This window comes from Hemitrygon akajei, chromosome 27 (genome assembly GCF_048418815.1).
Source record: "Hemitrygon akajei chromosome 27, sHemAka1.3, whole genome shotgun sequence".
NCBI lineage: Eukaryota > Metazoa > Chordata > Chondrichthyes > Myliobatiformes > Dasyatidae > Hemitrygon > Hemitrygon akajei.
The window spans coordinates 33,266,033-33,293,421 of record NC_133150.1 but is presented as its reverse complement, the minus strand read 5'-3'; the positions used below and the strand labels follow the sequence as shown (position 1 = coordinate 33,293,421).

General features: G+C 40.9%; 1 protein-coding gene across 5 annotated transcripts in view; it reads left to right on the top strand.

Annotated features, from left to right (window-relative positions):
• Positions 1-8,716: 8,716 nt before the first annotated feature.
• kcnd3 (potassium voltage-gated channel, Shal-related subfamily, member 3) overlaps positions 8,717-27,389 on the top strand; it is a 387,211-nt gene continuing 368,538 nt past the window's right edge. For 4 of the 5 annotated variants that reach the window (XR_012096497.1, XR_012096498.1, XM_073030588.1 and 1 more), the window contains exons 1-2: positions 9,239-9,560; positions 10,242-11,427. Coding sequence is in view for 3 of the 5 variants with exons in the window: in XM_073030588.1 (XP_072886689.1) it covers positions 10,316-11,427 (1,112 nt within the window). In the remaining 2 variants the exon portion in view is untranslated. Of the gene's footprint in view, positions 8,765-9,238; positions 9,561-10,241; positions 11,428-27,389 lie in introns of those variants that run through there. The other variant, XM_073030589.1, reaches the window with a different exon arrangement.

Genomic DNA, 27,389 nt, shown 5'->3' with positions numbered 1-27,389 from the left:
TGCAATGAAAACAGAGCAAAGTCTCCAGCAGAATGACTTGACCGTAGTTTATTTAAGTAATACAAATCATGCTTACAAAATCAATTTCTTTCATTCATAACAGTAGTCAATAGGAGTGATTGGCAGAAGAATTGTCCAATTATCTACAATAGCAATGTCATTATATATCCCTGAATCTCTGCCTGTACAACATTCAAGTCCTTTCAAATAGACAAAGCATTGTGTGCCTTTGTGAAAAGCGGGTTTTTAAGTATCCTCTATAAATCCATATGTTGAATCTTTGAAGTAAATGAATGTAGGATGAAAGGATGCTATTTTTAGCTCTGTGCTGCTATTTTTACATCCAGTGCAGTCCACAGACATCTAGGAGATTTTCTGTGAAGCAAGAACACACGAGATGTGAAGAGCTCAAGGGGACTTTGGTTGTCACAGAACAAAATTGCTTTAAAAAAATCAATCTGCGTACTAAAATACAATCTGCCATTTGTGTAGGGATTATGGAAAGCATAACAGAGGTATAATTTGAAATATCGCTTTCCCTCCTCTGATAAAAGATAACCTTCAATGCTCGAGAGTGGGAGGATTGTACAGCATCGTTTTTATAAAACCTAAAATTATAGATTTTGTATGGCACCAGTTTTAAACCTTGTCACAAATGCTTCCTCCGTTCACCGCCACAGATGATGAATATGGACAAAGAATAGTAGGGAGGGGAGGGGCATGGGATGTTGGCTAATGGGATAAGGAGAATGCTTACTTCAGCCAGGTCACCTGATGCAATGTTCGTGAAGGTTAGCACACTTCACAGGCTTCATTAAACTTACAAAGTTGGAAGGAGTCATTTAGATGCAGCATGGCTAACTTTGCTTCCTCACAGCTCCCAAAACCTGTGTTTGATCATGCATTTGGTTACAATCTATATGGTGTCCGGACAATCTGTCCTTGATCATACAGGTTTCACTGGTGCTCTGGGTTCTGCCTATATCTTTGCGGTTTGCTGCTGTGTTACTCGGGTACTGTAAGTTACCCATTAGTCTAGGAATAGTAACTGGCAGAAAAAACAAAGAGATGTTAATGGGCCTAATGAAAAGCAGATATTTCGGGTCCAGAAGGAATGATAGAACTGGTCTACAGGGAGCTGATATGGGGCCAATTAGCTTTATTGCCCCTTTCTGTACTGTAAAGGTAAGGCCAGCATTACCACAGTTTAATGGTCATTTTATTTTTATTTAATGATACAGAGTGCAACAAACCCTTCCTTTGAGCTGTGTTGACCAGCAATCCACCAATTTAATCCTAGCCTAATCACTCGAATAATTTACAATGACCAATTAACCTCTTAACCAGTACATCTTTGGACTGTGGGAGGAAACCAGAGCACCCGGAGGAAAGCCACATGCCCACGGAAAGGAGCATAGGAACTTGCCTGCAGAGGGCGCCGGTATTGAACTCTGAACTCTGACACCCCAAGCTGTAATAGTATGGTGCGAACCGCTATGCTACCGTGGCACCCAGATAGAGATTTTTTTTTAAGTTACTGATGCAAAAATTTTAAATAGAAGTCTACTGTAAATATTCAGCAGTCAGGCCACATGTGGGAGAAGAAACTGAGCCAAGGTTTCAGGTCAGAGAGCCTTCATCAGAACTGCGAAGGAGAGTGAAAAAGCTTATTCAGCTGTGAGGAGGATGGGGAGGGAGGATGTATTTGATTGGGTAAAACAAGACTGAAATATCAGAACATTTCCCTTATGATGCTTCCTGCAGATAAACTTTTTTTTAATTCCTTTCCAGTTCTATAAAGGGTTCTCAAACTAAAAGTTTTGCTCTGTTTCTTTTCCTATAGATGCAGCCTGATCTGACGGGCTGAGTATTCCCAGCATTTTCGGTTTATTTTTTTAATAGTGGATAGTTTTACCATATTGCTTTGACATCCTGCCAAACAATTTGCTCCTCTTATCTCTAACAGGATTCGTGCACTGCCAGTGGGTGAGAATTCATGCCAGAGTCCCTGCCCTCTATCACATCACAATTGTATTGGCAAATCCACATTTTACTGCCCAAAAAGATTGCCTATAATTGGGAAGACCTGCTAATGAGGGAAGAGGAAAGGGCCACAGCATAAAGACAGCAAAGCCACCCTGAACATTTGAGTTTAGATTCCCTCCTGATGCGATCAGATAACAGATTGTGCAGATTAGGCTACACTTCAAATTATTTGCATAACTATGTGTGAAGCTTCACATGAACCAGCACAACTGGCCAGCAGAATAGAATGCAAGTACCTCTTTGTTTAATCCTATTATTAAAATTCATTCCGTTAGGTTATTAGGAATGGTCATCTGGTAATTTTTTATTATGACAGCTGAAAGCAGCAAAAATAATCACGTTTCCACCTGTGAATAACAATTTAATATCACTGAAAATTATTTTAAAATCTACACTGAACTTTTGAATGAGTTCATTATTTAGTTCTGCAGCAAATTAATTATTCAACGATATGATTCGGTTTATGGTCATTCAATCAAATTAGTCCCAATACCAAGCTCCTAACCCACAGCTGTGCAAATATTTTCCTTTCAAGCCCTATATCCAGCTCCTTTGTGAAAGTTGTTATTAAATCTGTTGCCCACTTTACGTCAATGTGTTCTGGGATTCAGCAACTTGCTATGAAATATTCCTCTTGTATCTGTTCTGGTTTCTTTTTTACTTACTCACTTTTTTTTCCTGCTGCAGGCACCTGTATGGGATGTAAAACTAAAATAATCAGGAACTTCAGCTATTCCACAGATGGAGTTGGCTCCTGTAGGCTCTAAATAATGAATTACATGACACTTTCATAGAACTTGGATTATTATTAAATCTTTCATCATATTTCTTTCAAATCTTCGTTTCTCTGAATCATAATCATCTTTACCTGTCAGTTATATAAAGCTCTGCGCAGATCCCCACTTAAAATATTGTGATCTTTTCCAGGTTACCCAACTCAAAAAGGGAATTTTAAGCTTGGAGCAAGGCAGTGAACAATAATATTGGGAATAAAGCCTAATAATGTGTTCTTTACCTTTCCCACCCAGCTGGCTTCACCTATCACCTTCTAGCTAATGTCCTTCCCCTTCCCCCACATTTTTATTCTGACATCTTTCTCTTTCCTTTCCAGTGCTAAAGAAGGATCTCGGCCTGAAACACTGACTATTTATTTCTATAGATGCTGCCTGACCGGCTGAGTTAATTTTGCATGCATTGCTTTGGATTTCTAGCATCTGCAGAGTTTCTCGTGTTTGGATGGATTGGGATAAACCAGAATGGGAAATCAGTTTGAGAGCTGTTCAATGTTTCTTCCTGACTGAAGGATTTTGTTACCCTTTTTTTTTCCAGTGTTGAAAAGCCTAGTGTAGAGAAATTAAACAAATGCCAGTATTTTGTTTATGGTTTTGTTAGGGAATTTCCAATCAGTCATGTTTATGATATCCATGACCACAGATGTCTTAATTCCTTTAAGCCATTTGAACAAATAAAAGTGGTGATCTAAATGAAATATACTCAGTGTCACTTTTTAGATACATCTGTACTTCTGCTCATCTATGCAAATATCTAATCAGCCAATCATGTGACAGAAATTCAATGCATAAAAACATGCAGACATAGTCAAGAGGTTCAGTGTTGTTCAGATCAGATAGCAGCATGGGTAATAAAGGTGATCTATGTGACTTTGATAATGGAATGATTGTTGGTGCCAGATAGGGTGGTTTGAGTATCTCAGAAAATGCTGATCTCCGGGGATTTTCTCACAAAATTTTCTCTGGAGTTCATAGAGAGTGGTGCAGAAAACCAAAAAGCATGCAGTCAGCAGTGGTTCAGCATGCAAAAGCACCTTATTAATGAAGGAGATCAGAGGAGAATGGCCAAACTGGTTCAAGCTGACACAAAAGGAACAGTAATTTAAATAACCACATGTTACAACAGTGATGTGCAGAAGAGCATCTCTGAACACACAAGTCATTGAATCCTGAAATGGATGGGCTACGACAGCAGAAGACCATGAACATACGCTCAGTGGCCACTTTGTCAGATACAAGAGGTACCAAATAAAGTGGCAGATGATTGTATACGGGATTATTAAAGGGTTTGATGAGGTGAACTGAGAGAATTTACTTTTGGTATTGAGAGACAGCAGAAGAAGGGGATTAAATAGCATTAGAACAGTATGCCATTTAAATAATTTAAATAAATTATTTCTCCATTTAAATAAAGACAAAATGTATTGAAGAGAATTTAAATTAAAAGTTTATTTAGAGATTGAAGACTTTTTGCTAACCAAAAGTGTTCAGTGTTGAAAAGAACCGACTGTGGGACATATCAGGTATAAGGCAGATAAAATTAAAATTTTATTTGAATATGTGTACATTAGTGGTCCTGTGTCTTACATCACTGCAACCTAGGAGGCTAACAGTCACAGAGAAGACAACTTGTCTCAATTGTTCCCAGCCATTCCATTAGCATTAGTTCAGGAAGTAAATATATTGGCTGATGTAAACTTCACTGTGGAGCCAGCACCTGGAATTGTAATAAGGCATATTAATCAGGGTTCTGTGGTGTGCAAAGACTCATAAGCAAGCTTCCCATCATCAGTTCCATCATCATTCATCTATGGTTTCTGTCGGACACTAAAAGTAAAATAAGCAAATGCTTATGGTTCTGGTTGGGATGTCCTGGTTGCAAACAATGTATTTCATCAGTTCGCAAACACGAGGAAATCTGCAGATTCCAGCAACGCACACAAAATGCTGGTGGAATGCAGCAGGCCAGGCAGCATCTATAGGGAGAAGTCGATGTTTCGGGCCGAGACCCTTCGTCTGTTCATCATCTCAGTGGCAGGCACATTGATGGCATTGCTTCATCATTATCCTTAAACATAATCCTGTTACCGGCGATCTTCTTGAATCAGAATCAGATATGTTATCACTGACTTGTTTTACAAATCTGTTGTACAGTATAATGCAAGACATAAAAAAACTGCTACAAGTTATAATAAAAAATAGTGTAAATGAGAAATAGTGAGAGAGTGGTCATGGGTTCCTGGACCATTCTGAAATCTGAAGGTAGAGAGGTTGAAACTGTTCCTAAAACATTAAGCTTGCATCTTCAGGCTCCTATACCTCCTCCCTGGTGGTAGTAATCAGAAGAGGGCATGTCCCAGATGATGAGGTTTCTTAATGATTTTGCCTTCTTGAGCCACTACCGTTGGAAGATGTCCTCGAAAGTGGGGGGGGGGGGGGGGGGTTGTCCCTGTGATGGAGCTGGCTGGGTCTACAACACTGTGCAACCTCGTGTGATCCTGACCATTGGAAACTCTGTGTTGGGCAGTGATGCAACCAATCAGAATACTCTCCATGGTGCATCTGTAGAAATTTGCTAGAGTCATTGGTGACATATCAAAACCTTATCTACATTTTCCTACAGCTTCAATATCCCAATTTGGTAATAGATTAGACAAAATACCCGTAGCATGTCAAGCTAAAAAAAAAATTAAAAATACATCTTTTGAATTAAACGCTTGTATTTTGGTTGTAGTTAGTTAGGGCTGTTCCACTGAGTCCTTTTTATATCTGTATTCCAAGATCATTTTATTCTTCTACCCCATTCAGGACCATACCTTCCAAGGGATGTGAACTCTTTCCCTATCATATTAAAATCAAACAACCTGTTTTATTAGAATTAATTTGCCCTTTCACCACTCATTCTGCAAGTCCTGTTCATTATCTTCTGCAGTCCAGTGCAGTCCACGTTATTGGCTACCCTCCAGTCCTTCGTTCCGCCAAAGGAACTGGATATTGTCAGAGTATTTTGCCACCATCTCTCCAGTCTTTCAGCCCAAATTGTTTATCATTTCAATTAACAGTGATTTTCTTATGGATCACTGTAGATATCACTTTCCACTCTCTATCAGCCTGATAAATTCCCCTTAAAAGCTGTTCTCAAATTGACAGGTATGCTTAATTTCATTCTGAATAGAATAACTAGAAAATGTTGGAAGCAGTCAACAGGTTAGGCAACATCTCAAATAAGAGAGAACAATTAATGCTTCAATTCTGAGGCCCTTCATCATTTCTCTTTTGACAGATGTTGCCTAGCCTGCTGAGTGTTTCCAGAATTTTTGTTTTTCAGATTTGCAGCATCTGTAGTTTTGATGTTTTATTTGATTTTATTCTACTGCCTGATCATTGATTTGTCACGCCCATTTCTCCATGAGGATACATTCTCAGCCTTTCCATTGCACCCTACCATATTCCTATTCTACCCCATTACCCTCTCCTTTCCCTCACCAAACCTCCACATCCTTCCCTTCCTCTTCCCCTTCTACCTGTATATCTCCCTTTCATTCCCAACTTTCTCTACTCTGTCCTCTCTTCCATACCCTTCTTCTGGTCCCACCAGCTAATATCCTCTGCCGCCACTTGCTCCATTTTTCTTTCACCTCTTTTTACCCCTCTGCTCCTCCCCAACACCTCCCCTTCTTCCCTCTCCCTTACCTTCCCTGCTATTCTACCCCCTTCTCCTTTCTCCTGATTTTTTCGTTTCTCTTTCTCTCTCTTCTCCCTCTCCTTTCCCCTTTCTCCTCATGCCACTTACTATCCCACCCCCCCCCCCACACACACACACACACACACACACACACACACACACACACACACACACACACACACACACACACACACACACACACACACACACACACACACACACACACACACACACACACACACCATCTCCCCCTTCAGTCTCTGAAAACTGAACACTAGAACACCAGATATCTTATTAATTCAGACCGCCTCCAGTCTAGTCGGGAAGTCTGGTTTTATTAGTTTGCTGAAAAGAGGGGCAGGGGGTCGTTTAGGTAAGATTGTTTAGGGCAGACTGATTGCACGGGGTTACCTGTTACAGAACCAATGTGGCACCTTGACCAACCAGTGCCCAGTCTGAACATTCATGACAGGTTCCTGATCAGTTATTCTGCCCCATTCGCAGACACCTATCATTGTGCACAATGCTTCTGTTTTATTCTCAGACATTTTACCAGCCAGCTCACAGTGAGGAGAGCCTTCAACACATCCTGTAAGATTCACACACCTGTTCAGATTTAACTCTGTTATCAGATTAATGCGAATCACATTATTTTTTAAAACGGAGAAATGCGGCACTCAGGCAAGCTGAAAGAATTCCTTACCGCTTCCAATAAACGAACCGAGTTCAGTTTGACCCATTAGTGGGTCAGACAAAATTGCTTTATCAAAGCAACTCTGATTGAAGTATCATTTGTTCAGTGAAAGTAGAACCGAAGACCATTCTCCAGTGAGTTGTAAGACTTCCCCCACTCCCCCAGCCTTGTATCGTATAGAAGATGCAGTTTGTGTTCAGTATGGGTTACTAACAATCACCGGCCTTTGGGTAAGATTCCCTTCGCACTTAACATTGCGAAATCACCCCTCTTGATTTTCATTTGCCTTACCATTGCGTTTGTAATAAAATGCTTATTAATGAGTTTGGTAACCATTAAGGGGTGTTGCAAAAAGAGAAGAGGGGAGAAGGGAACGGAAGATATAACTGCATCACGATGTAAAGAATGTCGCGCTAATCCGCCTGTACCCGGGACTGACATTTAGAAAAGAAATTATTGACAGAGAGGGTTTGACTCCAGCGAATGCAAACTGCGCCATCTGGCTTTGTTCAACATATTGCGCAAAGTTTATCCCTTTCAATATAAAGCCAATCATTCAATCCGCATCAAAATCTCTTTTTTTAAAAAAAAAGCGCGCATAAGCTGTGTTTCCAAAGTAATTTTTATGATGTATCGACTTTGCGCCTATAGAATCAAGTTTAACTTCGGGAAAGATCAGGAAATACGTGTCTGTGAGGAATCCGTCCCAAACTTTCGCATATCCCTTCCATTCTAAAATCTCGGATAACCTGCCCATGTCTACCCTTTTGCCTCAGATTTACAAAATGTATAATTTTCACACCTGTAGTTTCTTATTTTTAAAGCGGTGTGTCTGTTTTAGCTGTCATTTCCTTTACATCTGTTGTAATATCCGGAGATATTTTCCGAAACAAACGTATAACGCCCGGGACGAAGAAATCTGAACTAACTGTCTGAGACAGTGCTCGAGGGTTTCTGTTGTTAACATCGCACCGGGGCCGGATTACGTACTAATTGATTGCAAGCACCATTCTCCTGATGCACACTGGTAGCCGCCTAGTATTGACAGCTGCACAAACACTAATAAACGAGGAGAAGGCAATCAGTGTAACAATTTGCCGTCTATCTCTGGACCCAACTTGAGAGAGAGAGAACCAGGGAGTTTTCTGCACGCAAGAATAGAACTCTTGTAATGAAACAGGGACCGGGAGAGCTGTTCCAATTAAAAGACATTATGAGTTATTAGAACTGTAGAGGGCACCGCTAACATTAGTATGGAATGAGTTGGACATTACTGCATTTATTCAAGGATTTTTCATAGCATGTACAACGTTTTCTATAAAGTAAAAGACGTATGCCAGCCATTCATCAGTAATGTCCGTCATTTACGCGCATGCATTTATTTCTTACCCTAGTGATAAAAGTATAGGTGAGTTAGAGTATAAACAGCCCCTCCCCTCCCTTTAATCTTACAACTAATGGTACATTACCCCAGAAACTCCGTCATGAAGGGAACGATGATCCTTGGTGCAGAGGGATCTCTCCACTGCTTTGCAAGGTCCTGCGAAGGTGAGTTCAGAGTCGCGCTCTCAGAAACCCCACCCGGCTGTACGCCCGAGGGGATAGGTTCCCTTAGGGACTTTGGCTGATATTTATTGATTAGAGCCTATTGATGTACGCAGGAGAGGGGTGGTTTGGATCGATAAATGATAATTATATCTCAATGTCTATGAAGACAGTCTGATCCAAACCCCTCGGCTTATACTCAAACAGGTTGAGCACTTTTTAGCTCTGTGCCACACGCCTCTTTTCTCTCCGTCTCTCTGTCTCTGTTTCTCTCTCTTTTTTTCGCTTCCCTCCCCCTTCCCCCTTCTCTGTCTGCACGGCGTCTCTATGGGAGGGTACAGGCACTACCAGAGCCGGGGGGTGGGGGAAGAGAGAGCACTGTCTATCATCCCAGGCTAGACATGCCATCACAACGCTGACCCGCCTATCGCATCCGTGCCATTTAAAGTAGAGAACGCCAGAGAGCGAACGAGCGACAGAGCGAGGCAATAAGTCAAACATCAAGAAATAACTATAAAACACAAGCCTATTACGTTACCCTGCAAGCAAACTGAGGGAAAACGACCCGTGACGGACAAGTACAAATAAGCAAAGTCACGTCGGTGCTGTTGGAGAGACTGACTCCGAGCTCTCCCACTTCGCGCTCCACTGACTGCATCTGCGCTGGGTACCTCGCTGCAGCGGGATTTACCTTTCTATTTCAGACTTACTGGTTTTGTTTGCTTACGGTTCCTTTGCCCTTTGGAATAGAGAAAGGACTGTCCTTGTCAGATCAGACCTGGTTTCCCTCCCTCCGAAGGTAAGCTCTATCTGGATGTTTCTTTTTGAATCCAACTCACTTTCCTCCGAAGTTTCCCGCTCACCTTTTGCAGAGATCTTGTTGTTGATTGACTTTGACCCTGATGTTTCTCTTTCTCTTTGTACGAGAAACAACATGTGTAAACAAGATGATAGGTCGGTTCAGCCATTTATTGTACAAACTTACGGAATCACCAAAATCTTATTTTGGGGAGGGCAAGGTTCTGGGATGGAGATAATTTCAGATTGGCTTTGGCGTCGGGGGCGGTGGAGCTAATGGGAGTCATATCGCCTGGGTCATCTCCCATTAGATTCTCTCCTCGTTTTCCCACCGGCAAGATGACTGCCCTTCACCGTAGCGAGAAGAGCAGCCAGATGCAATAATAGGACATCAACGAGTTGGGAATAGAAAGGTTTCTTTCAAAATATCCCGTGCATGAGTTAGAAAAAAAAGGTTGAGAATATTTAATTAACTGGAAACCTGTTTGAAATGCAAATCTAAAGTCCAAATCCGTGATTCAGGGCTGAGTTATTCGCAGTGTTATCCACTTATACTTTGATTGCATGGAAAATTGTCAGCTAAAGCAGTGACCGAATGTCATTACATTGTGATAACTTTGTCGCGCCAACATTGATGAAGACTGATCTTGAGAAGGAAATTGGTTTCTGCTCTCATTCCCAGATGATGCCTGATCGTCCTCGGAGGAGGCTGTCGCTGTAGCCGCTCTGCTGCCTTCTAATAAGTTGGGTGTCGCGATGGCGGCCGGAGTAGCAGCGTGGCTACCCTTCGCCCGGGCAGCTGCCATAGGATGGATGCCCGTGGCTAACTGCCCCATGCCTCTCGCCCCGGGCGACAAGAACAAGAAGCAAGACGAGCTCGTCATCCTCAATGTGAGTGGCAGGCGCTTCCAAACTTGGAAGAACACCTTGGAGAGATTCCCGGATACGTTACTGGGCAGCACCGAGAAGGAGTTCTTCTTTCACGAAGAAAGCAAGGAGTATTTCTTTGACCGGGATCCTGACATCTTCAGAAATGTGCTGAATTTTTACAGGACGGGCAAGTTGCACTATCCACGGCACGAGTGCATATCTGCCTACGACGAAGAGTTGGCTTTCTTTGGCATCATCCCGGAGATAATCGGGGACTGTTGTTATGAAGAATACAAAGACAGAAAGAGGGAGAACGCAGAGAGGTTGATGGATGACAGTGACTCTGAGAACAAGGCGGAAGGTAACCTGCCATCGCGCACTTGCCGCCAGACTATGTGGAGGGCCTTTGAGAACCCGCACACCAGCACCTTGGCCTTAGTCTTTTACTATGTCACTGGCTTCTTCATAGCAGTGTCAGTCATCACCAATGTGGTCGAGACGGTGCCCTGCGGAATTGGCCCGAGCGACGTCAAGGACTTGCCATGCGGAGAAAGATACGTGGTGGCTTTCTTCTGCCTGGACACCGCGTGTGTCATGATCTTCACTATCGAGTACCTTCTGCGGCTTTTTGCAGCCCCGAGCCGCTACAGGTTCATGAGAAGTGTGATGAGCATCATCGATGTAGTGGCCATCATGCCTTATTACATTGGCCTGGTTATGACCAACAACGAGGACGTGAGTGGAGCCTTTGTGACTCTTCGTGTCTTTAGAGTCTTCCGGATTTTCAAGTTTTCTCGCCATTCCCAAGGACTGAGGATCCTCGGTTATACCCTGAAGAGCTGCGCGTCTGAACTGGGATTCCTCCTGTTTTCCCTCACTATGGCCATCATAATCTTTGCCACCGTCATGTTCTATGCTGAGAAGGGCTCGACGCATAGCAAGTTTACAAGCATTCCCGCGTCCTTTTGGTACACAATCGTCACCATGACAACTCTGGGGTAAGTCCAAGGTGTTTTTTTTAAATTTATTACCACTTAGTTCTTTTTGTGCTAAATATGGTTTCACGCTTTACCTGTTTGCACGTAGGCCGTACGTTGAGTCACTGCAACAGGTGCCTAAGAAGTTCCGGTTGGCACGATAAAGAAAATAATGTGATCTTCATTTTACAAGGAGTTATTTATATCTAACAATTATTGTTTATAAGAAGATGAGAAATGTTGCTTTTTTATTTGATCACGTAAGGCATTGAAAGTACAAGAAAAATAAGATTAATTGTTTACCACCTCGGCTACGCGCGGTGTAATGTCTCAACTGATGAATTGTCTGGACATTCTGTCATTACGTTTCCAGCAATAACGTAGCCTAATCTCCTTTTCTAAGAAGTACCAGACGTTACCAATAGCGGTTGGATCTTATTCTGAGAATTAAACGGCAGTACAGAACATTAATCTTTGTCAAGCTGGAGATTTGAAAGTTTACCTAAAGATGGGGATGAGGGTGGGAATGAGTTAAAATTGGCAGCTGTCACTATATCGAGCCCTTGGCTAAATCGTTCCCTTGGTTACTATGCTCTTCCAGCACATGTTAAAGCAACACGTTTTCTAACTTTTATTGATTTTAACCGGAATGTTGCAACTACTTCAATCAGGAGGAACTACAGGAGATGCGGCATTGCATGGCCTCTATGCTTCATATGACTGCACATTGCAACATAGCGCGAGGTTTCCTTACAATAAACGGCTGATTCGGTTTCAAAAAGCAATGGGCTGTCGATTAAATTGATAAACGGTTCATCGATAAATAATGTCATATTCGCACACATGCAAAAAAGAAATGTTTTGTTAGACGTCTCAAACTAACAACCTTGAGGTTTATTTGAAACCTTGTTTCAACACCAATTAAAGTTTTCACAATAGAACTTGGCCCGGTGCTGAATGTTGATTAAGATTGCTGTCCATGGTTCTGAACCTCATTTATTTCGGATAGTGAGTGTGGCTATTTCAGATTCTTCCCTATTGACTTAATGCTGTAGATTGCGGTCTTTTCTTTGTCAATAAATTACCTGGAGTCAATAAATTTCCACTCTTGTAAATGGTTTCTAACCTTTAATTTATCGCTTTGTCAAACATGAATCACAAGGTAGCAATCACTCAGCATTGAATGCATAAAACCATAAGGCATAGGAGTAGAATAAGGCCGTTTGTCCCATTCATTCTGCTCCTTCATTCCATCATGACTAACTTCACTCCACTCTCAAGACTCCTCAAAATTCCTCCTCATCTCTGTTGCTCTATTCTGAGGATACGCCCTTTGGGTCTAGACTTTCCCACTATAAGAAGCATTCTCTCTACATCAACCCTATCTAGGCCTTTCAATATTCATAAATTTTAATAAGATCCCGCCCCCAACCCCCTTATTCTTTTAAACTACAGTGAGAAATTTTTCAGAGCCAGCAAAACTCCTCAGGCATTTAACCTTTTCATTCCTGGGATTATTCTCATGAAGCTCCTCAAGACCGTCTCCATTGCCAGCATATTCTTTCTTAGAGGTTTGCTGAAAACTGCTCACAATACTCCAAGTGTTTCCTGGCCAATGTCTTATAAAGACTCAGCATTCCATTCTTGACCCCTTGAAATGAATGCCAATATTGCATTTACCTTCCTCACCACCAACTCAACCTGCTAATTAACCATTAGGGAATCTTGCACTAGGGCTCCCAAGTCCTTTAGCACCTCTGATTTCTGAGCTAACTCACCATTTAGAAAATAATCTACACCTTTATTTCTTCCACCAAGCTACAAGACCATCCACCTATCATTGAACAATTTGCAAACTTGGCCACAAAGCTATCAATTCCATCCTCCTGATAATTAATATAAAATGTGAAAAGTAGCGGTCCCAACTCCAACCCCTGAAGATAACCACTAGATACCAGCAGCCAATCAGAAAAGGCCCCCTTTATTCCAGTCTTTGCTTTCTGCCAGTCAGCAAATATTCTGTCCATGCTAGTATCTTTTCTGGGTTCTTAACTCATTTAGCAGTCTCATATGCCATACCTTGTCAAAGCCCTTCTGAAAATCTAAATAAACAACATCCACTGACTCTTAATTGTCTATCCTGCCTGTTATTTCATTAAAGGAGTCAGAAATATGTGGATTTGAATCTCACTCTCTGGGTTCCAATGCTTACCTAATCCAGTCTTAAAAACACTCTGCTGGGTACTTGCAGCATTTTCTGCTTATATTTCAGTTTCCAGAATCTGCGTTCTTCTGTATTGTTTGACAACCCTCTTGAAGTTGTAATATTCTAGAAGATGGAGATCCAAACAATTGGTTTTAGAATATGGAATATTACAGCACAGTACAGACCCTACAGTTCATAATGTTATGTTGACCAAGGTTTTGTTTCTTGACATCTGATCATCAACCGTAAAGCACATTTGAACAAGAGTAGGTCATTTGGCTCCCCGTCTCTGCTTTGACCTTCAAGGCAAATGATACACCATTTCTATAGGAACTTGTTGTGTGCAATTTGGTGATCTTGTTTCCTGTATTACGGTGACTACTTCAAAGGTGCTTCTTGGGATGCAGTGCTTTAAGACAAAGGACAAGTTGAAATGGAGTTCTTCCTTTGAAAACCTGTGTACAGCACCTGACTGTTATAATCAGTATTGTGCACACACAAAATGCTTTAGGAACTCAACATGTCAAGCAGCATTTATGAAGGGGAATAACCCATAGATGCTGCCTGACTTGCTGAGTTCCTTTTGTGGGTGATAACTCAAGATATCCAGCATCTGCAGAATCTCTTGTATTAAATAACATATCTTTGTTGGTGGCAAACAAATATGATAACTATGACAATTCTCTTTCCTGAAACTACCTTTTGTGTTACAGCCACATGGGACTAACCTTCTGGAATTGGAGATGTTTACTGTTGTATTTTAATACAAGGTATAATGAGTTGTACATATTACATTTAAATGGTTAGAAATTTATAAGAAAATAAGGAAAAAAGACATCAGTTAGATTTTTAAGAAGATAAACTTCTACTTGATAAGTCTGTTATACAAGGGAATCTATTTTATTTACCTATTAAGATTATTTTGAGTAACAGTAATCTCTGTAGATTAGACATAATGATGAATGTTTTGCATGCATCACTGAAAATGGTGTATTACTTTTGATAACCATCTGAATTCTGAAGTAAACACTGAAAATTATATTCTCATTTAAATACATATGACATTACTTAAAAAACATTTTTGCTCAAGTGGAGCCATTTAATATTCTTTCTTTGTCTAAATAGGACTTGCTACAAAAGGCATATGAATATAGAAACAAGAAAAACATGTCAAACCATTATTGATATGTCTGTCCCACTTGTCACCATAGTTTTTCATCTTTTCTTTCTCCAGAAACCTTGCCTTCTTTACATTACTTTGATAAACTTCACAGGTAGTTTATTTCATGGTGCTGTTAGTTACCTTTTTGCTGTAACATCCCATACCACTGGAGAGGTCCTCTTTCTACTTAAGACAATACCAAGGAAAAAATACATGATGGTGACTTTACTTGCATCATGTATGAAAATGATTTGTGGTATTCTAGTAAATAATGAATATGGTTCAAAGTAAAGGTGATGAAGTAGAAAGGTTCCAAATCCTAGTCCCACCATTTATTATCTTGAAATCTAGTAAAATTTTCTTTTTACATTACCTTCTAAACTCCTGGATGCAGACTTACCTTTCAGCTAAGAGACAGTCTGTTGCCTGACATTTACTTGTCTGAACACATGGCAAGTGATATAGAGAAGGTCCAAGCAACTGGCTTGTCTCTCTGTCTGTCTCCTTGGCATCTATTCCTCAGCTGTTAGGCACAATTGGACAGGAGAAGGTCATTCAGTTTCACAGTCTCAATCTGATCTTCAACTGCGTCAGGCTGATGTGTATCTGAAGCTAATTTACCTGTCTTTGCTCTATTCTCATTGATAACCTTGCCCAACTAAATATATCTCCCTCAGACTCAAAATAATTTTTGTGACCTATGATCCACAGCCTATTGAGAAAGAGAGAGAGATGTCTTGATTGTTTCTACTTTTCTTGTGAAAAGGTATCTTGGATTGAAGTTCTGTATACATTTGCTTTAATTTTAAAATTATCACCTATAAATTCCCCATTCTGTTTTGTCCAGCAGACACATCCATTGGCTGTCCATTGCCAATTGCATCTGTTCCATTAAGCCCCTTTATAAATTTTAACCACTCAAATTACATTGCTTCTCAGTTTTCTGTCCTTAAGAGATCAAATAATTCATTCTCATAATTTAACCCTTTAACCAATAGTACCATTTTTTAAATTCCACATTTCACTTTCTCCAAGGCAGATTTATTCTTCCTTAATGCAGTAACCAACAGTGACATAACAAGCTAAGATATTATAATATGGAAAGTGACATGTATAAATGTGAACATTATTGCACCACTATGAACTAACATATTGTGCCGTGATTGTGATTCACAACTTAAAAACTGTTTGTTAACACAAATTTACACATGCTCTACTGAAGCTGTTCTTTCCAAGTGCACTGGTATCTGCTTCCTACTTAACAGCAATCAGATGCAAGAATACAAGGCTGCAAATGGATGCTTGACAAAAAAATGTGCGTAATAGCTAAGCAATAATGGCAAGAGTCTGAATAACAAGCAGCCACTCATGGTTAGAGTATAGAAGCTGAGGAATGAATGGTTAAGTCTACATACTCAAGTGAACTGCTTTTTAGATCTGTTCTTTGGAGACTGAAATTTCAATTGAAATCAGCCAGATCTGACATTTCACTTTGACTTTGAGCTTAGCGTGACCTTTTACCATTTTAATTCCCTACTGACCATTAAGTTGGTGAATGTTAATAATTGTTACAATTAGTGATAGCTAGATTCTAGTTTCAAAACTGGGATCCTGAAAGTCCCGCAAAATTCACACTTAATTGGGTGTCATTTCCTTTTAAATTAAAATTGCACCATTTCACAGTATTATCCCCAATTCCCAATTTTAAAGCACATGGCAGGATTCTTATTTTTTGAGGCTTGGCACTTGAAAGGCCTTCCATGATGGCTGAGTGGTTAAGACGTAGGACTTAAGATCCAATGAATGAATGAATGTTCATGAGGGTTCAAACCCCACTCGTACTAATTGTTGGTTTTGCACCAAGCTTTTTGGCCCAAACACTCAACATGTCCTTTCTAGGTATACATTCGGTTGTATTAGTAAGGGTATCAAATGTTTCAGGGAGAAGACAGGAGTATTGGGTTGAGAGGGATTATAAATCAGCCATGATGAAATGGTGAAGCAGATGCAATGGGCAGAAAGGCCTAACTCTGCTCAAGTGCCTCACGGTCTTCTGATGAAATACCTAAAATCATTTCAACAAATACTGCATTATAATATAAGTCAGTGACTGACTTGAACAAGATGGCAAAGGCAGCAACTGGTCAATTGAAAGAAAAGGCAAGAAAGTTATGCGGAGAAATTTCTGGGACTGCTCCCCTTGAAGGTGAAAAAAGTAATGTGAAGATTTAACTGAGACATTTAAATCATAAAGCATTTTGTGGAGAAGGTAAAAGGAATCAGTTTATACAATGAGGAGAGTCAGTAGCTGAATGACACAGGTTCAGAGTAATTTACAAACAATGGAGAAGTGAAAGGAGGGGAGTTTACTTTTGCTGTGAATGTTTTCATCTAGTAAGCATTTTGAAAGGAAGCTTCTCAATTTTCTGTCCTTAAGAGATCAAATAATTCATCCTCATAATTTAACCCTTTAAGTTTAGGAAGCAAAGGCATGATTTATGTTAATTCAAAAGTTCAATGTCCAAAGTAAGTTACTATCAAAGTAACAATATGTCACCATATACAATCCTGAGATTTGTTTACTTGTGGGCGTACACAGAAACACAATGGGATCAAATAAAAATTTCCACACTAACTAATACCAGAAATTTGTAGGAAAATCTTATACAAGTAGGAGACGAGTGACTTCCTTCCAGCCGGTAATATTCTATGAACTATACGCACAATGGACACATTATTAGGTACCTAAAGTGACTACTAGGCTTATGTGCACATTCTTCTGCTGCTATAGCCCATCCATTTCAAGGTTTGTCATGTTGTGCATTCAAAGATGGTCTTCTGCTTCCCACTGTTATTTGAGTTACTATTGACTTCCTGTCACCATGAACCAGTGTGGCCATTTTCCTGACCTCTCTTATTAACAAGGCTTTTTCTTCCACAGAACAGCCACTCACTGGATTTTTCTTTTGGTTTTTTTGCACCATTCTCTGTAGACTCCAGAGACTGGTGTGTGTGAAAATCCCAAGAAATCAGCAAGTTCCATGATACACAAACCACCCTGTTTGGCACCAACAATCGATTCACAGTCAAAGTCACTCAGATTACATTTTTTCCCCAGTCTGATATTTGGTCTGAACAACAAGTGAATCTTTTGAGATTGTCTGAATGTTATTATGCATTGAGTTGCTGCCACTTGTAGACCTAATAAAATGGCCACTGAGTGTATTTCCAAATAAAAGTAAGAATTGGTGGTCAACTTTTCATCTTGATAAAAGTATTTTGAGATTTGCAATTTCCTCAAAATCATTGGATCAAATCTTAACTTTTGCATTAACTTGCAATCATCTCACTGGAACATATTAATGCTTTGAAATGGAACATATTGCCACATTTTAGAAGCAATAATAACAAATTCAAGGCTGATCATTAACATCGGATAATGGAAGAGTGAGATCCATCTGAGCTTGCAAAGTACTTAATTTCCACCCCGGAGAGGCTGCTGACTACCAACAAAAGTAGCAATCCTGAACGGAGCTGACAATTCAGTATCAATTAGTGCCAACTTAGAGGCACTTTTGTTCTATGACTTAAATTGTCCGGAAACAGAGTCAAGAATGCCCAAAACACATTTGCTTTAATGCGAATTCTCACATGGCATAAAATCCCACAGGTAGCAGATTCAAGATAGCAAAGGCATGATTTATGTTAGTGTAAAAGTTCAAAATAAGTTACTATCAAAGTACATGTATGTCACCATATACAACCCTGAGATTTTTTGACTTGTGGACATGCACAGTAAATTGAAGAAACGCAATAGGATCAAAGAGAAACAGCAGCCAACAGGATGGACAAACAACCAATATGCAAAGGACGTCAAACTGCATATACTAAAGAGAAAGAAAGAAGAAAAGAAAGAGATTGACAAATAAGTAAATAAATAAATATTGAGAACATGAGATGAAGAGTCCTTGAAAGTGGCTGGGCCCGGACATACCCTCTGAAATGATAACACATGGCAATTTAAAGTTGCTGACCTTCTCCACCTCTGATTCCCCTAATGAGGACTGGTTCATGAACTTCCAGTTTCCTCCTCCTGAAGTCAATGATCAGCTCATTCGTCTTGCTGACATTAAGTGAAAGGTTGGTGTTTTGGAACCACTCAGCCAGATTTTCAATCTCCCTCCTATATGCTGATTCATCGCCACCATTGATTCAGCCAACAACAGTGATGCCATTGGCAAACTTGCATTTGGAATTGGAGCTGTGCTTAGACTCACAGTCTTAAGTATAAAGAAAATAGAGCGGAGGCTAATCACACAGCCTTTGGGTGCATCTGTGTGGGTATTGATTGTGGAGGCAACAATGCCAACCTGAACTGACTGGGGACTGTAAGCAAGAAAATCAAGGATCCATTTCCACAAGGAGCAATTGAGACCAATATCTTAGAACTTATTGATTAGATTTGAGGGATTGATAGTATTGAATACTGAGCAGTAGTCAATAAAGAGGGTCCTAATCTATGCATCTTTGCTGTCCAGATGTTCCAGGGTTAAGTGAAGTGCTGATGAAGTGCCATCTGTTGTGCCGGTAGGCAAATTAGAGTGGATCCAAGTCATTTCTCAGGCAGGAGTTGATGTGTTTCATCATCAAATTCTCAAAGCAGTTCATCACAGTGGATCTAAGTGCAACTGGATGATACTCATGGAAGCAAGTCACCAAATTCTTCTTAGGCACTGGTATAATTGAAGCCTGTTCAAAGCAGGTAGCAGGTGGGTACCTCACACTGCCGAAGTGAGGGGGCAGAGATATCGCTGAACACTCCAGCCAGTTAATCACCACAGGTCTTTAGCACCTGGGCAGGTACCCCCTCTGGGCTAAATGCTTTCCTCCTGAATGAATGGCCCTGAGAGACTGAAATCACAGGGTCATTGGGAGCTGTGAGAGATTGTGATATTTCCTCTATGTTTTAATGGTCAACGTGAGCATAGAATGTATTGAGCTCCTCTGGGAGTGAAACCTTGCTGTCTCCTACATCACTTGGCTTCATTTTGTAAGAGGTAATAGTATTCAAGCACTACCACAACTGTTGAGCAACCTTCAGTGACTCAGGTCTGGTCCAGAATTGCCGCTTTGCACTGAGATGGCTTTTCAGAGATAGTACCTGGATTACTCATATTTTACTTGGTCGCCAGAGCTGAATGCCGTTGATCTGGCCCTCAGCAGATAGTGGATCTCATGACTCATCCAGAGCTTTTGGTTTGGGAAGCTTCTGCAGGATTTTCTGGGGACATATTCATCTAAGACTGTTTGAATAAAGTCTGTGACAACTATGGTGTAGTCTTTCAGATCCTCTGATAAGACCTTGAACACAGCCAAGTCCAGCAACTCAAAGCAATCCCATAGGGACTCCTCTGTCTCCCGCAATCATCCTGGTGTTGTCCTTATATCTGGAGCCTTGCTCTTTAACTTCTGATTGTATACAGGTAGGAGAAGGACAACCAAATGATCAGATTTCCCAAGATGTGGTCAAGGCATGGATCAGTAGGCATTCTTAATCACAATATAGTAGTGACCGAGTGTGTTGAGACCCCTGGTGCTGCAAGTTATATCTGATGATAATTAGGCAGAGATTTCTTCAGAGAAGCCTGACTGTAGTCTCTGATTATGATTTTAAGTGCATTGGGGTAGGCAGTTTCTTATTTGCTGATGGCAGGAATTAATATCTGGTTAGTGCCTGATTAACGCTGACTTTTTGGCAATGTAAACTGTGGTCTAGATCATGGAGGAGAGCACTGTTGGTAAGTAGAAAGCTTAGCACTTAATCAGTTAGATGCTATTTACCACTTCTAGTGAAGTCAAAACATGGCATCACAGAACTATATAATGAGTTTGCTGGGAAAATCATATTAATAAAATTTTCACTGCTATGTGGTTCATACACAACTGTCAATCACTTCAACCTCCAAAATCACAATTCATCGTCTCTTATACAATCATAAAAACACCTTTATCTCTCCATTAGTCAAGCTATATTCACATTCTGTACAACCTGGAGGGTAAAGGAGCAGCATTCTGACTACTGGCCATCTCCAAATCTAATTACCTTACAGCCATCAGTACTCCAGACTGCTGCAGGATTAAATTAAAACAGCTTTCAAAGAGGAAGTATTTTAACAGAAAACAAAAAAAACAATTCACTGTATGTTGAAAAGGCTGTGAGTGAATATCACAAGCAAGTGGATGTAAGTATTTATAGAGAATAACATAGAACGTAAACAGAAGGGATGATGGAAATCATGAGCAACGCACAAAAAATGCTGGATAATCTCAGCAAGCCAGGCAGCATCTGTGGAGAGGAATAAACAGATGACCAAGACCCTTCATGAAGAATCAGCACAGATTGTGACGGACTGATCAGTTTCAATATGTCGTGTAAATTTCTGTGTGATGCACATGAAAATAATTTGTCTCTATTACATTCTTCAGGTGCACATCACTGTTCTGAATCTAATGTTTCAATATGTTGGACAAATTGGGATTGAATAAGGAATGCCACCAGCTGCTTATAGTTAACTGACTGACAATGAATTTGGGGAATTTGAATTTAGTGAGAAACAGTTTGTTGATGAACAAAGACTTTGTGCAACATTTCCTTGGTCCTGAATTTTAGACTGTAATTCCACCTGTTTCTTGTTTCCCAGCCAAAATGGTGGAATGGGGACAATGGCACGGGTTAGAGGTGGGGGAAGGTGCTGAAGGTTGGAGTTGAAAGGAGAGAGGGTGTGGGTTAAGTGCAGGGATGTGGTGTGGGTTGGAGCTCGAGGGAGAGGTGTCTTGGATTGAGTGATAGTAAGGAATGTAATTCATTTCAAGAGGACTGGACTGTAAAAGCAATGATGTAATGATGTGCCTTATAAGCCATTTGTCAAAGCACATTAGGAATATTGCAACAAGTTTTGGGCTTCATATGTAAGAAAGGATATGCTGATATTGGAGAGGATCCAAAGGAGGTTTACAAGAATGATTCCAGAATAGAAAGGGTCAATGTATGTGGAACATTTAGTGGCTCTGGGGCTGTACTCACTGGAATTTAGAAGAAGGAGAAAGCAGACCTCATTGAAACCTACCAAATATTGAAAGACTTACATGCAGTGGACGTAGTTTGTTTCAAATAGTGTGATTTTTTTCTAGGACTGAAGGGCACAGCTTCAGAAGGACCTTTGTTTAGAACAGAGACCAGAAGGATTTTCTTAGCCAGAGGGTGGTACATCTGAGAAATTCTTTGCCACAGACAGCTGTAAAGGCCATGTCATTGGGTATATTTAAAGCAGAGGTTAAAAGGTTCTTTATTAGTAAGGATGACAAAGGTTACTGCAGGAGAATGGGATTGAGAGGGAAGATAAGTCAGCCACAATCGAATGTTGGAACAGACTCAGAAGGCTGTATAGCCTCATTGCTATCCTGTGTCCTTTGGTCGTATGAACTGGAGGTGGGCAGGACATGGTAGAGGTTACAGGTGAGGGGCAGGTGATGTGTGTTGGAGCTGGGAGGGTGTGGTGTGCTTTTAGGTTGGGGGAGACACTGTGAAGTGCATTTGAAAATAAAATCACTCTTTCTTCCACTTCCTTGAGTTCCATTCAGATATTTTGACTTTTATATCCAATAGAAAACCACGAGAAACATGGAATCACAGAGCAGTTGAAACAAGGAAGGAGACCATTCTGCCCATTTGATCCATAACAGCTCTTGGAAAGAGCATTTCAGCTAGTTACACTCCTCTGCCCACATGGTACTGCAAAGAAAGATTGAAGATTAGCTTTATCTGTCGAAACATGCAGTGAAATGTATCAGGGAGCATCGTGCTGGGTAGCTCATGAGTATCATCATGATTTCGGCGCTGACATAGCATGACCACAACTCAATAACACTAACTATATCTCTTTGGTAAGTGGGAGGAAACCCACATGGTCACAGGGAAATGTATAAACTCCTTCGAGGAACTGTCGGGAATTGAATCCCAATCAGTCATTGCTGGTACTGCAGTAGTGTTACACCAACTGCTCTGAAGAACAAAGGAGGCCATTTGGTCCCTCTATACATAAAATTAAAAGCTGTCTAGTATAGATGTGGTCATTTTGCACCACCTTGCCCTTGACAACCATAATACTGATCAGCACTAATCCCATTTCCCAAATTAGGCATAGATCCCTCAACAACTTTCCTCATGATATACTGGTCCAAAAAAAAACATTTCAATCATTGCAACTGTAACTGCCTCCTCTACTCCTGTGGCATTTGTTACAGATATTCATCATCGTCTCTAGGAAGATAAAGACAAAAATTAGAGGATAAAGATCAGTTTTATCTGTTACATGTACATCAACACTTAAAGTGAAATATGTTGTTTTTAGTCCGAGGATTATGCAGGGTCAGCCTGCAAGTGTAGCAATGCTTCCGGCACTAGCATACATTACCCACAACTCACCAACTGTAATCATACTTCTTTGGAATATGGGAAGAAACCAGATCACCCAGAGGAAACCCACACGGTCATGCGGAGGATGTACAAACTCCATACAGGCAGCAGTGCGAATTGAATCCCAGTCGGTGATCGCTGGCACTGCAATAGTGTTATACTAACTACTGTAAGCTACATAATGTCATGGAGCTATACAGTATAGAAGCGGCACTTTTGACCCGTGCCAACCATAATACCTACATATCTGTACGAATCCCATCCCCAATGTTAGACCTTGATCCCTCAAAATATTTCCTATCGAAGCACCTTCCAAACAGTTTTTAAACATTGCAACTATAAATGCCTCCCCCATCTCCTGCAGCAGCATGTTCCAAATATCCATTGTCCTCTGTGAAAATCATACCCATCCCACCTTAGTTCCAGACTCCCATGCCCTGGGTAAAATTCCTTATTTATGCCCATCATAACTTTATGAACCTCCATTAGTTCATCCCTCTTATATTCCAATGAGAATAAACTCAGTCCATGCAATCTCTCTCTTTTTTATCTGCAGCCACCTACACTGGGCAATGTTCTTGTGAATTGTTTCTGCATTCTCTCCTTGCTACCACGTCCTTTCTGCAGTGTGGCAACAGGAACAATGTATGATGCTCCTAATGTAGTCATGCTGTAGTTTTGTACAAGAAAACTTTTACAAGACTCCTAGATAAGGTACATGGAGCTTAGAAAAATAGAGGGCTATGGGTAAGCCTAGGTAGTTCTAAGGTAAGGATGTGTTCGGCACAGCTTTGTGGGCCAAAGGGCCTTTATTGTGCTGTAGGTTTTCTGTGTTTCAACGTTTCTAACAGCAACTTGAAATCCAACTCACACCATTTGTCTCAGCCTCTAAAGGAAGCACACCACGTGTCTTTTCACTACCTTAGCCACTTTCAGAGAGCGATGAATTTGCAGCCTGAGTTCTTTTTTCCTCCATCAGCTCTCCTAAGGTCCCTTATTCTTTATGTCCTACCAGAATCTGATCTCCCCAAGTGCATTAACTCAAGTATGTCAGGAATAATTTCCATCTGCCACTGCCCTTTCCAAACTTCCAATTGAGCCATGCTCTGTTATCCTTAAATAACCTTCTTCACAGTCTACAACTCCACCAATTTTTATATTATTTGAAAACATGAATCATACCACCCACATTCTTAACCAATTCATTTATATATATTAGAGACAATAAAGATTCCAGCACTAATACTTGCAGTACTCCGTCTGTTACAGATTCCCAGTCAAGTAGACATCCATTCACCACTACTCTGTCTCCTATCAGTATACCAGTTTTCAATTCAGTTTGCTAATATACCTCGAGTTTCTTGTACCTTAACCTTCTGGACCGGCCTACCATGTTGGATCTTGCAATCTACAAAGTATGTAGGCTATACATACCCACTGTGCCTTCATCAATTTACTAAGTTACCTCCTCAAAAATCTCAATCAGATTTGATCTCTCATGTACAAAACCATAAGGACTCCTTCTAATCAGCCCCTGATTTTCCAAGTGGGCATAAATCCTGTCCCTCATAATTATTTCTTTAACTTCCCTACCACCGATGAATGACGCACTGGCCAGTAGTTTCCAGGCTTATTCCCACTGCTCTTTTAGAAGGAGGGGACAACATTACTTCTGATAATGCTCCCTTGTCTAATAAAAGATGCAGAACCCTCTGTAATAGCATCTTTATTATTCCATTGAAGTGACAAATCCTCCGGGCTCCACTGACAATCATCCACCCACTCCTCCAATACTAGCCAAGCCATTTCCCAACAAAGCTCTGTGAAAATGAGTGTCTGTGCAAACAGCCTGGAGTTGTTCCTGTTATTTACATTCAGTGTGCCTGCTTTAGAGCGTCAAACTGACTGTGGCAATTCTGTTCTGGAAGCCCTCCAACGCTAAGTCAACACAGGGGGAATATCTAGGTCATGTTTATATTACCATTCTGGCTTCCACGTAATGTCTTGACGAGAAGACCTTGGCCTTTGAGAAATTAACTCTTTGCAGAGTGTAGAAATTATGTGATGCTCTGGATAACTTCGGGTAGTAGGGGTACTGATTGTGGATGATCTGCCATGATCACATTGAATGGTGGTGCTGCCTCGAAGGGCCAAATGGCCTACTCCTGCACCTATTGTCTACATGCTTACCAGAGGAACAATTTCTTCTTTGCATCAATGGCCCACTGAGCTCTGCTAGCCGGTTGTTTATTTCTCCAGATTCCAGCATCTGCAAACCCTTCTGTCAACAGATTCAGTAATATTGGAGGCTGAAAACACCAAGAGGGAGGGACATGTCATCCTTGGGAAGCTGGAGGAGACCTCTTTCATTAAATGATCATGTTGTGCTTGACATTAATAATAGCCACTCACATCTATGGAGCTCTGTCGATGTAGCAGGAACGATATCTGACAAAAATAATTGATGGACAGCAATTAAGGAGTTATTGGAGCAGAGGAAAAAAAACTTTTCAAGGAGGTAAGAGCAGCAGAGATGCCAGGAAGAGAACTCCAGAGCTTAGAGTCTTGGGAGCTGGAGACATGGAGGAATATTAATTAAATTAAAGGATAGGATAATTCAAAATCCGGTATTGGAGAACTGCACTGAACAAACACTGGAGCCACTGGAGCATGCCAGCACTGCAATAAACTACACTGAAATAGTTTTGCTAATTAATTCAATGGGACTGCACTGTTACGACAGCACTCACTATTCAAAAGATTAGCCTTATTGCCACAGGTACATCAAAACATAGAGTGAAATAAGTCATTTCTGTCAAATCAAATTAGCAAGGATTTTACTGCGGGCAGCCTGCAAATGTCGCCAGGCTTCTGGTGCCAATGTAGCATGCCCACAGATCATGAACCCTAAACCTAACTGTAAATCGTTGGAACGTACGAGGAAACTGTAGCACCGAGTGGAAACCCACGTCATGAGATTAGAGAAAGAAGTGAAATAAGAAGTAAGACTTTAACTTATTAGAAGTCAATAAGTTAAAGTCCCAAATGGTGCTTGCTCTTGCAAAAGTTCCATAAAGTTCTGCTAGTCACTGTTCTGGTCACCGCGTTGTGGAAAGAAGGGAGAGGTTTTAGAGAGGACGTGGAATAGATTTACTGGGATGCTGCCTAGATTAGGAAGCATGTCTTATGAGGATAGTCTGAGTGGGCTAGGGCTTTTCTCTTTAGATCGAAGGAGCATGAGAATTGATTTGATAGAGGTATACAAAACAATAAGGGGCATAGATTGAATGGATAACTAGAGACTTTTTCCTAGGGCAGAAATGGCTACTAAAAGGGACATAATTTTAAGGTGATTGGACGAAAGTACAGGGGGAACGTCAGGGGTAAGTTTTTCACACAGCGAACGGAGAGTGTAGTGATCACCCTGCCAATGAGAATGGTAAAGGCAGATACATTAGGGGCATTTAAGAAACTCTTAGATAGGCACATTGCTGTTCCTTTCTCTGACTTGTACCAGTCAGCTGCCTTGCCACTTCTTCAGCATTTTCGTCTGGTTTTACAAGGCCGAGTTGCTAGAGCGACGCTCAATCCAGCATAGATGGAAAGTATGCAAAGAGCTGGCTGGATTCGAACCCGGGACAACTCGGCTCGAAGTCCGGTGTGGATGCCACCGGCTGGCAAGATAGATTGGCATGTGTGAGATTTTTAAACAATGGAGGGCTAAGTAGGAGGGAAGGTCTAGGTTGATCTCAGCGAAGGCTAAAAGGTCAGCACAGCATTGTGGGCTGAAAAGCCTATACTGTGCACAATGTTCTATGTTCTATTTTCTATGCTCACTTCGAAGTCGGGATATCCCAGTACGATAGTGGAGTCACTGCTCTGTGCTGGCTTTACTGCAGCCCCCTGTAGTACCACTCCTCTGCATTACTATGCTGAAAAAATACCTTCACTGTTAGATCCATTCTTTGCCAGCAACTGTCAAAAAAGGCAGCGAACTCTTCTGCAGCAATGAGAATATGTGTGTTGCACAGTCACGGGCAAGCAGTGATCTGCAGCTATGTGCAGGCATGCGGACTAGCATGAACGTGCACGCTTGGTCCCAGCGTGGGGCAGAGGCAGCAATACCTTCTATAGCACCA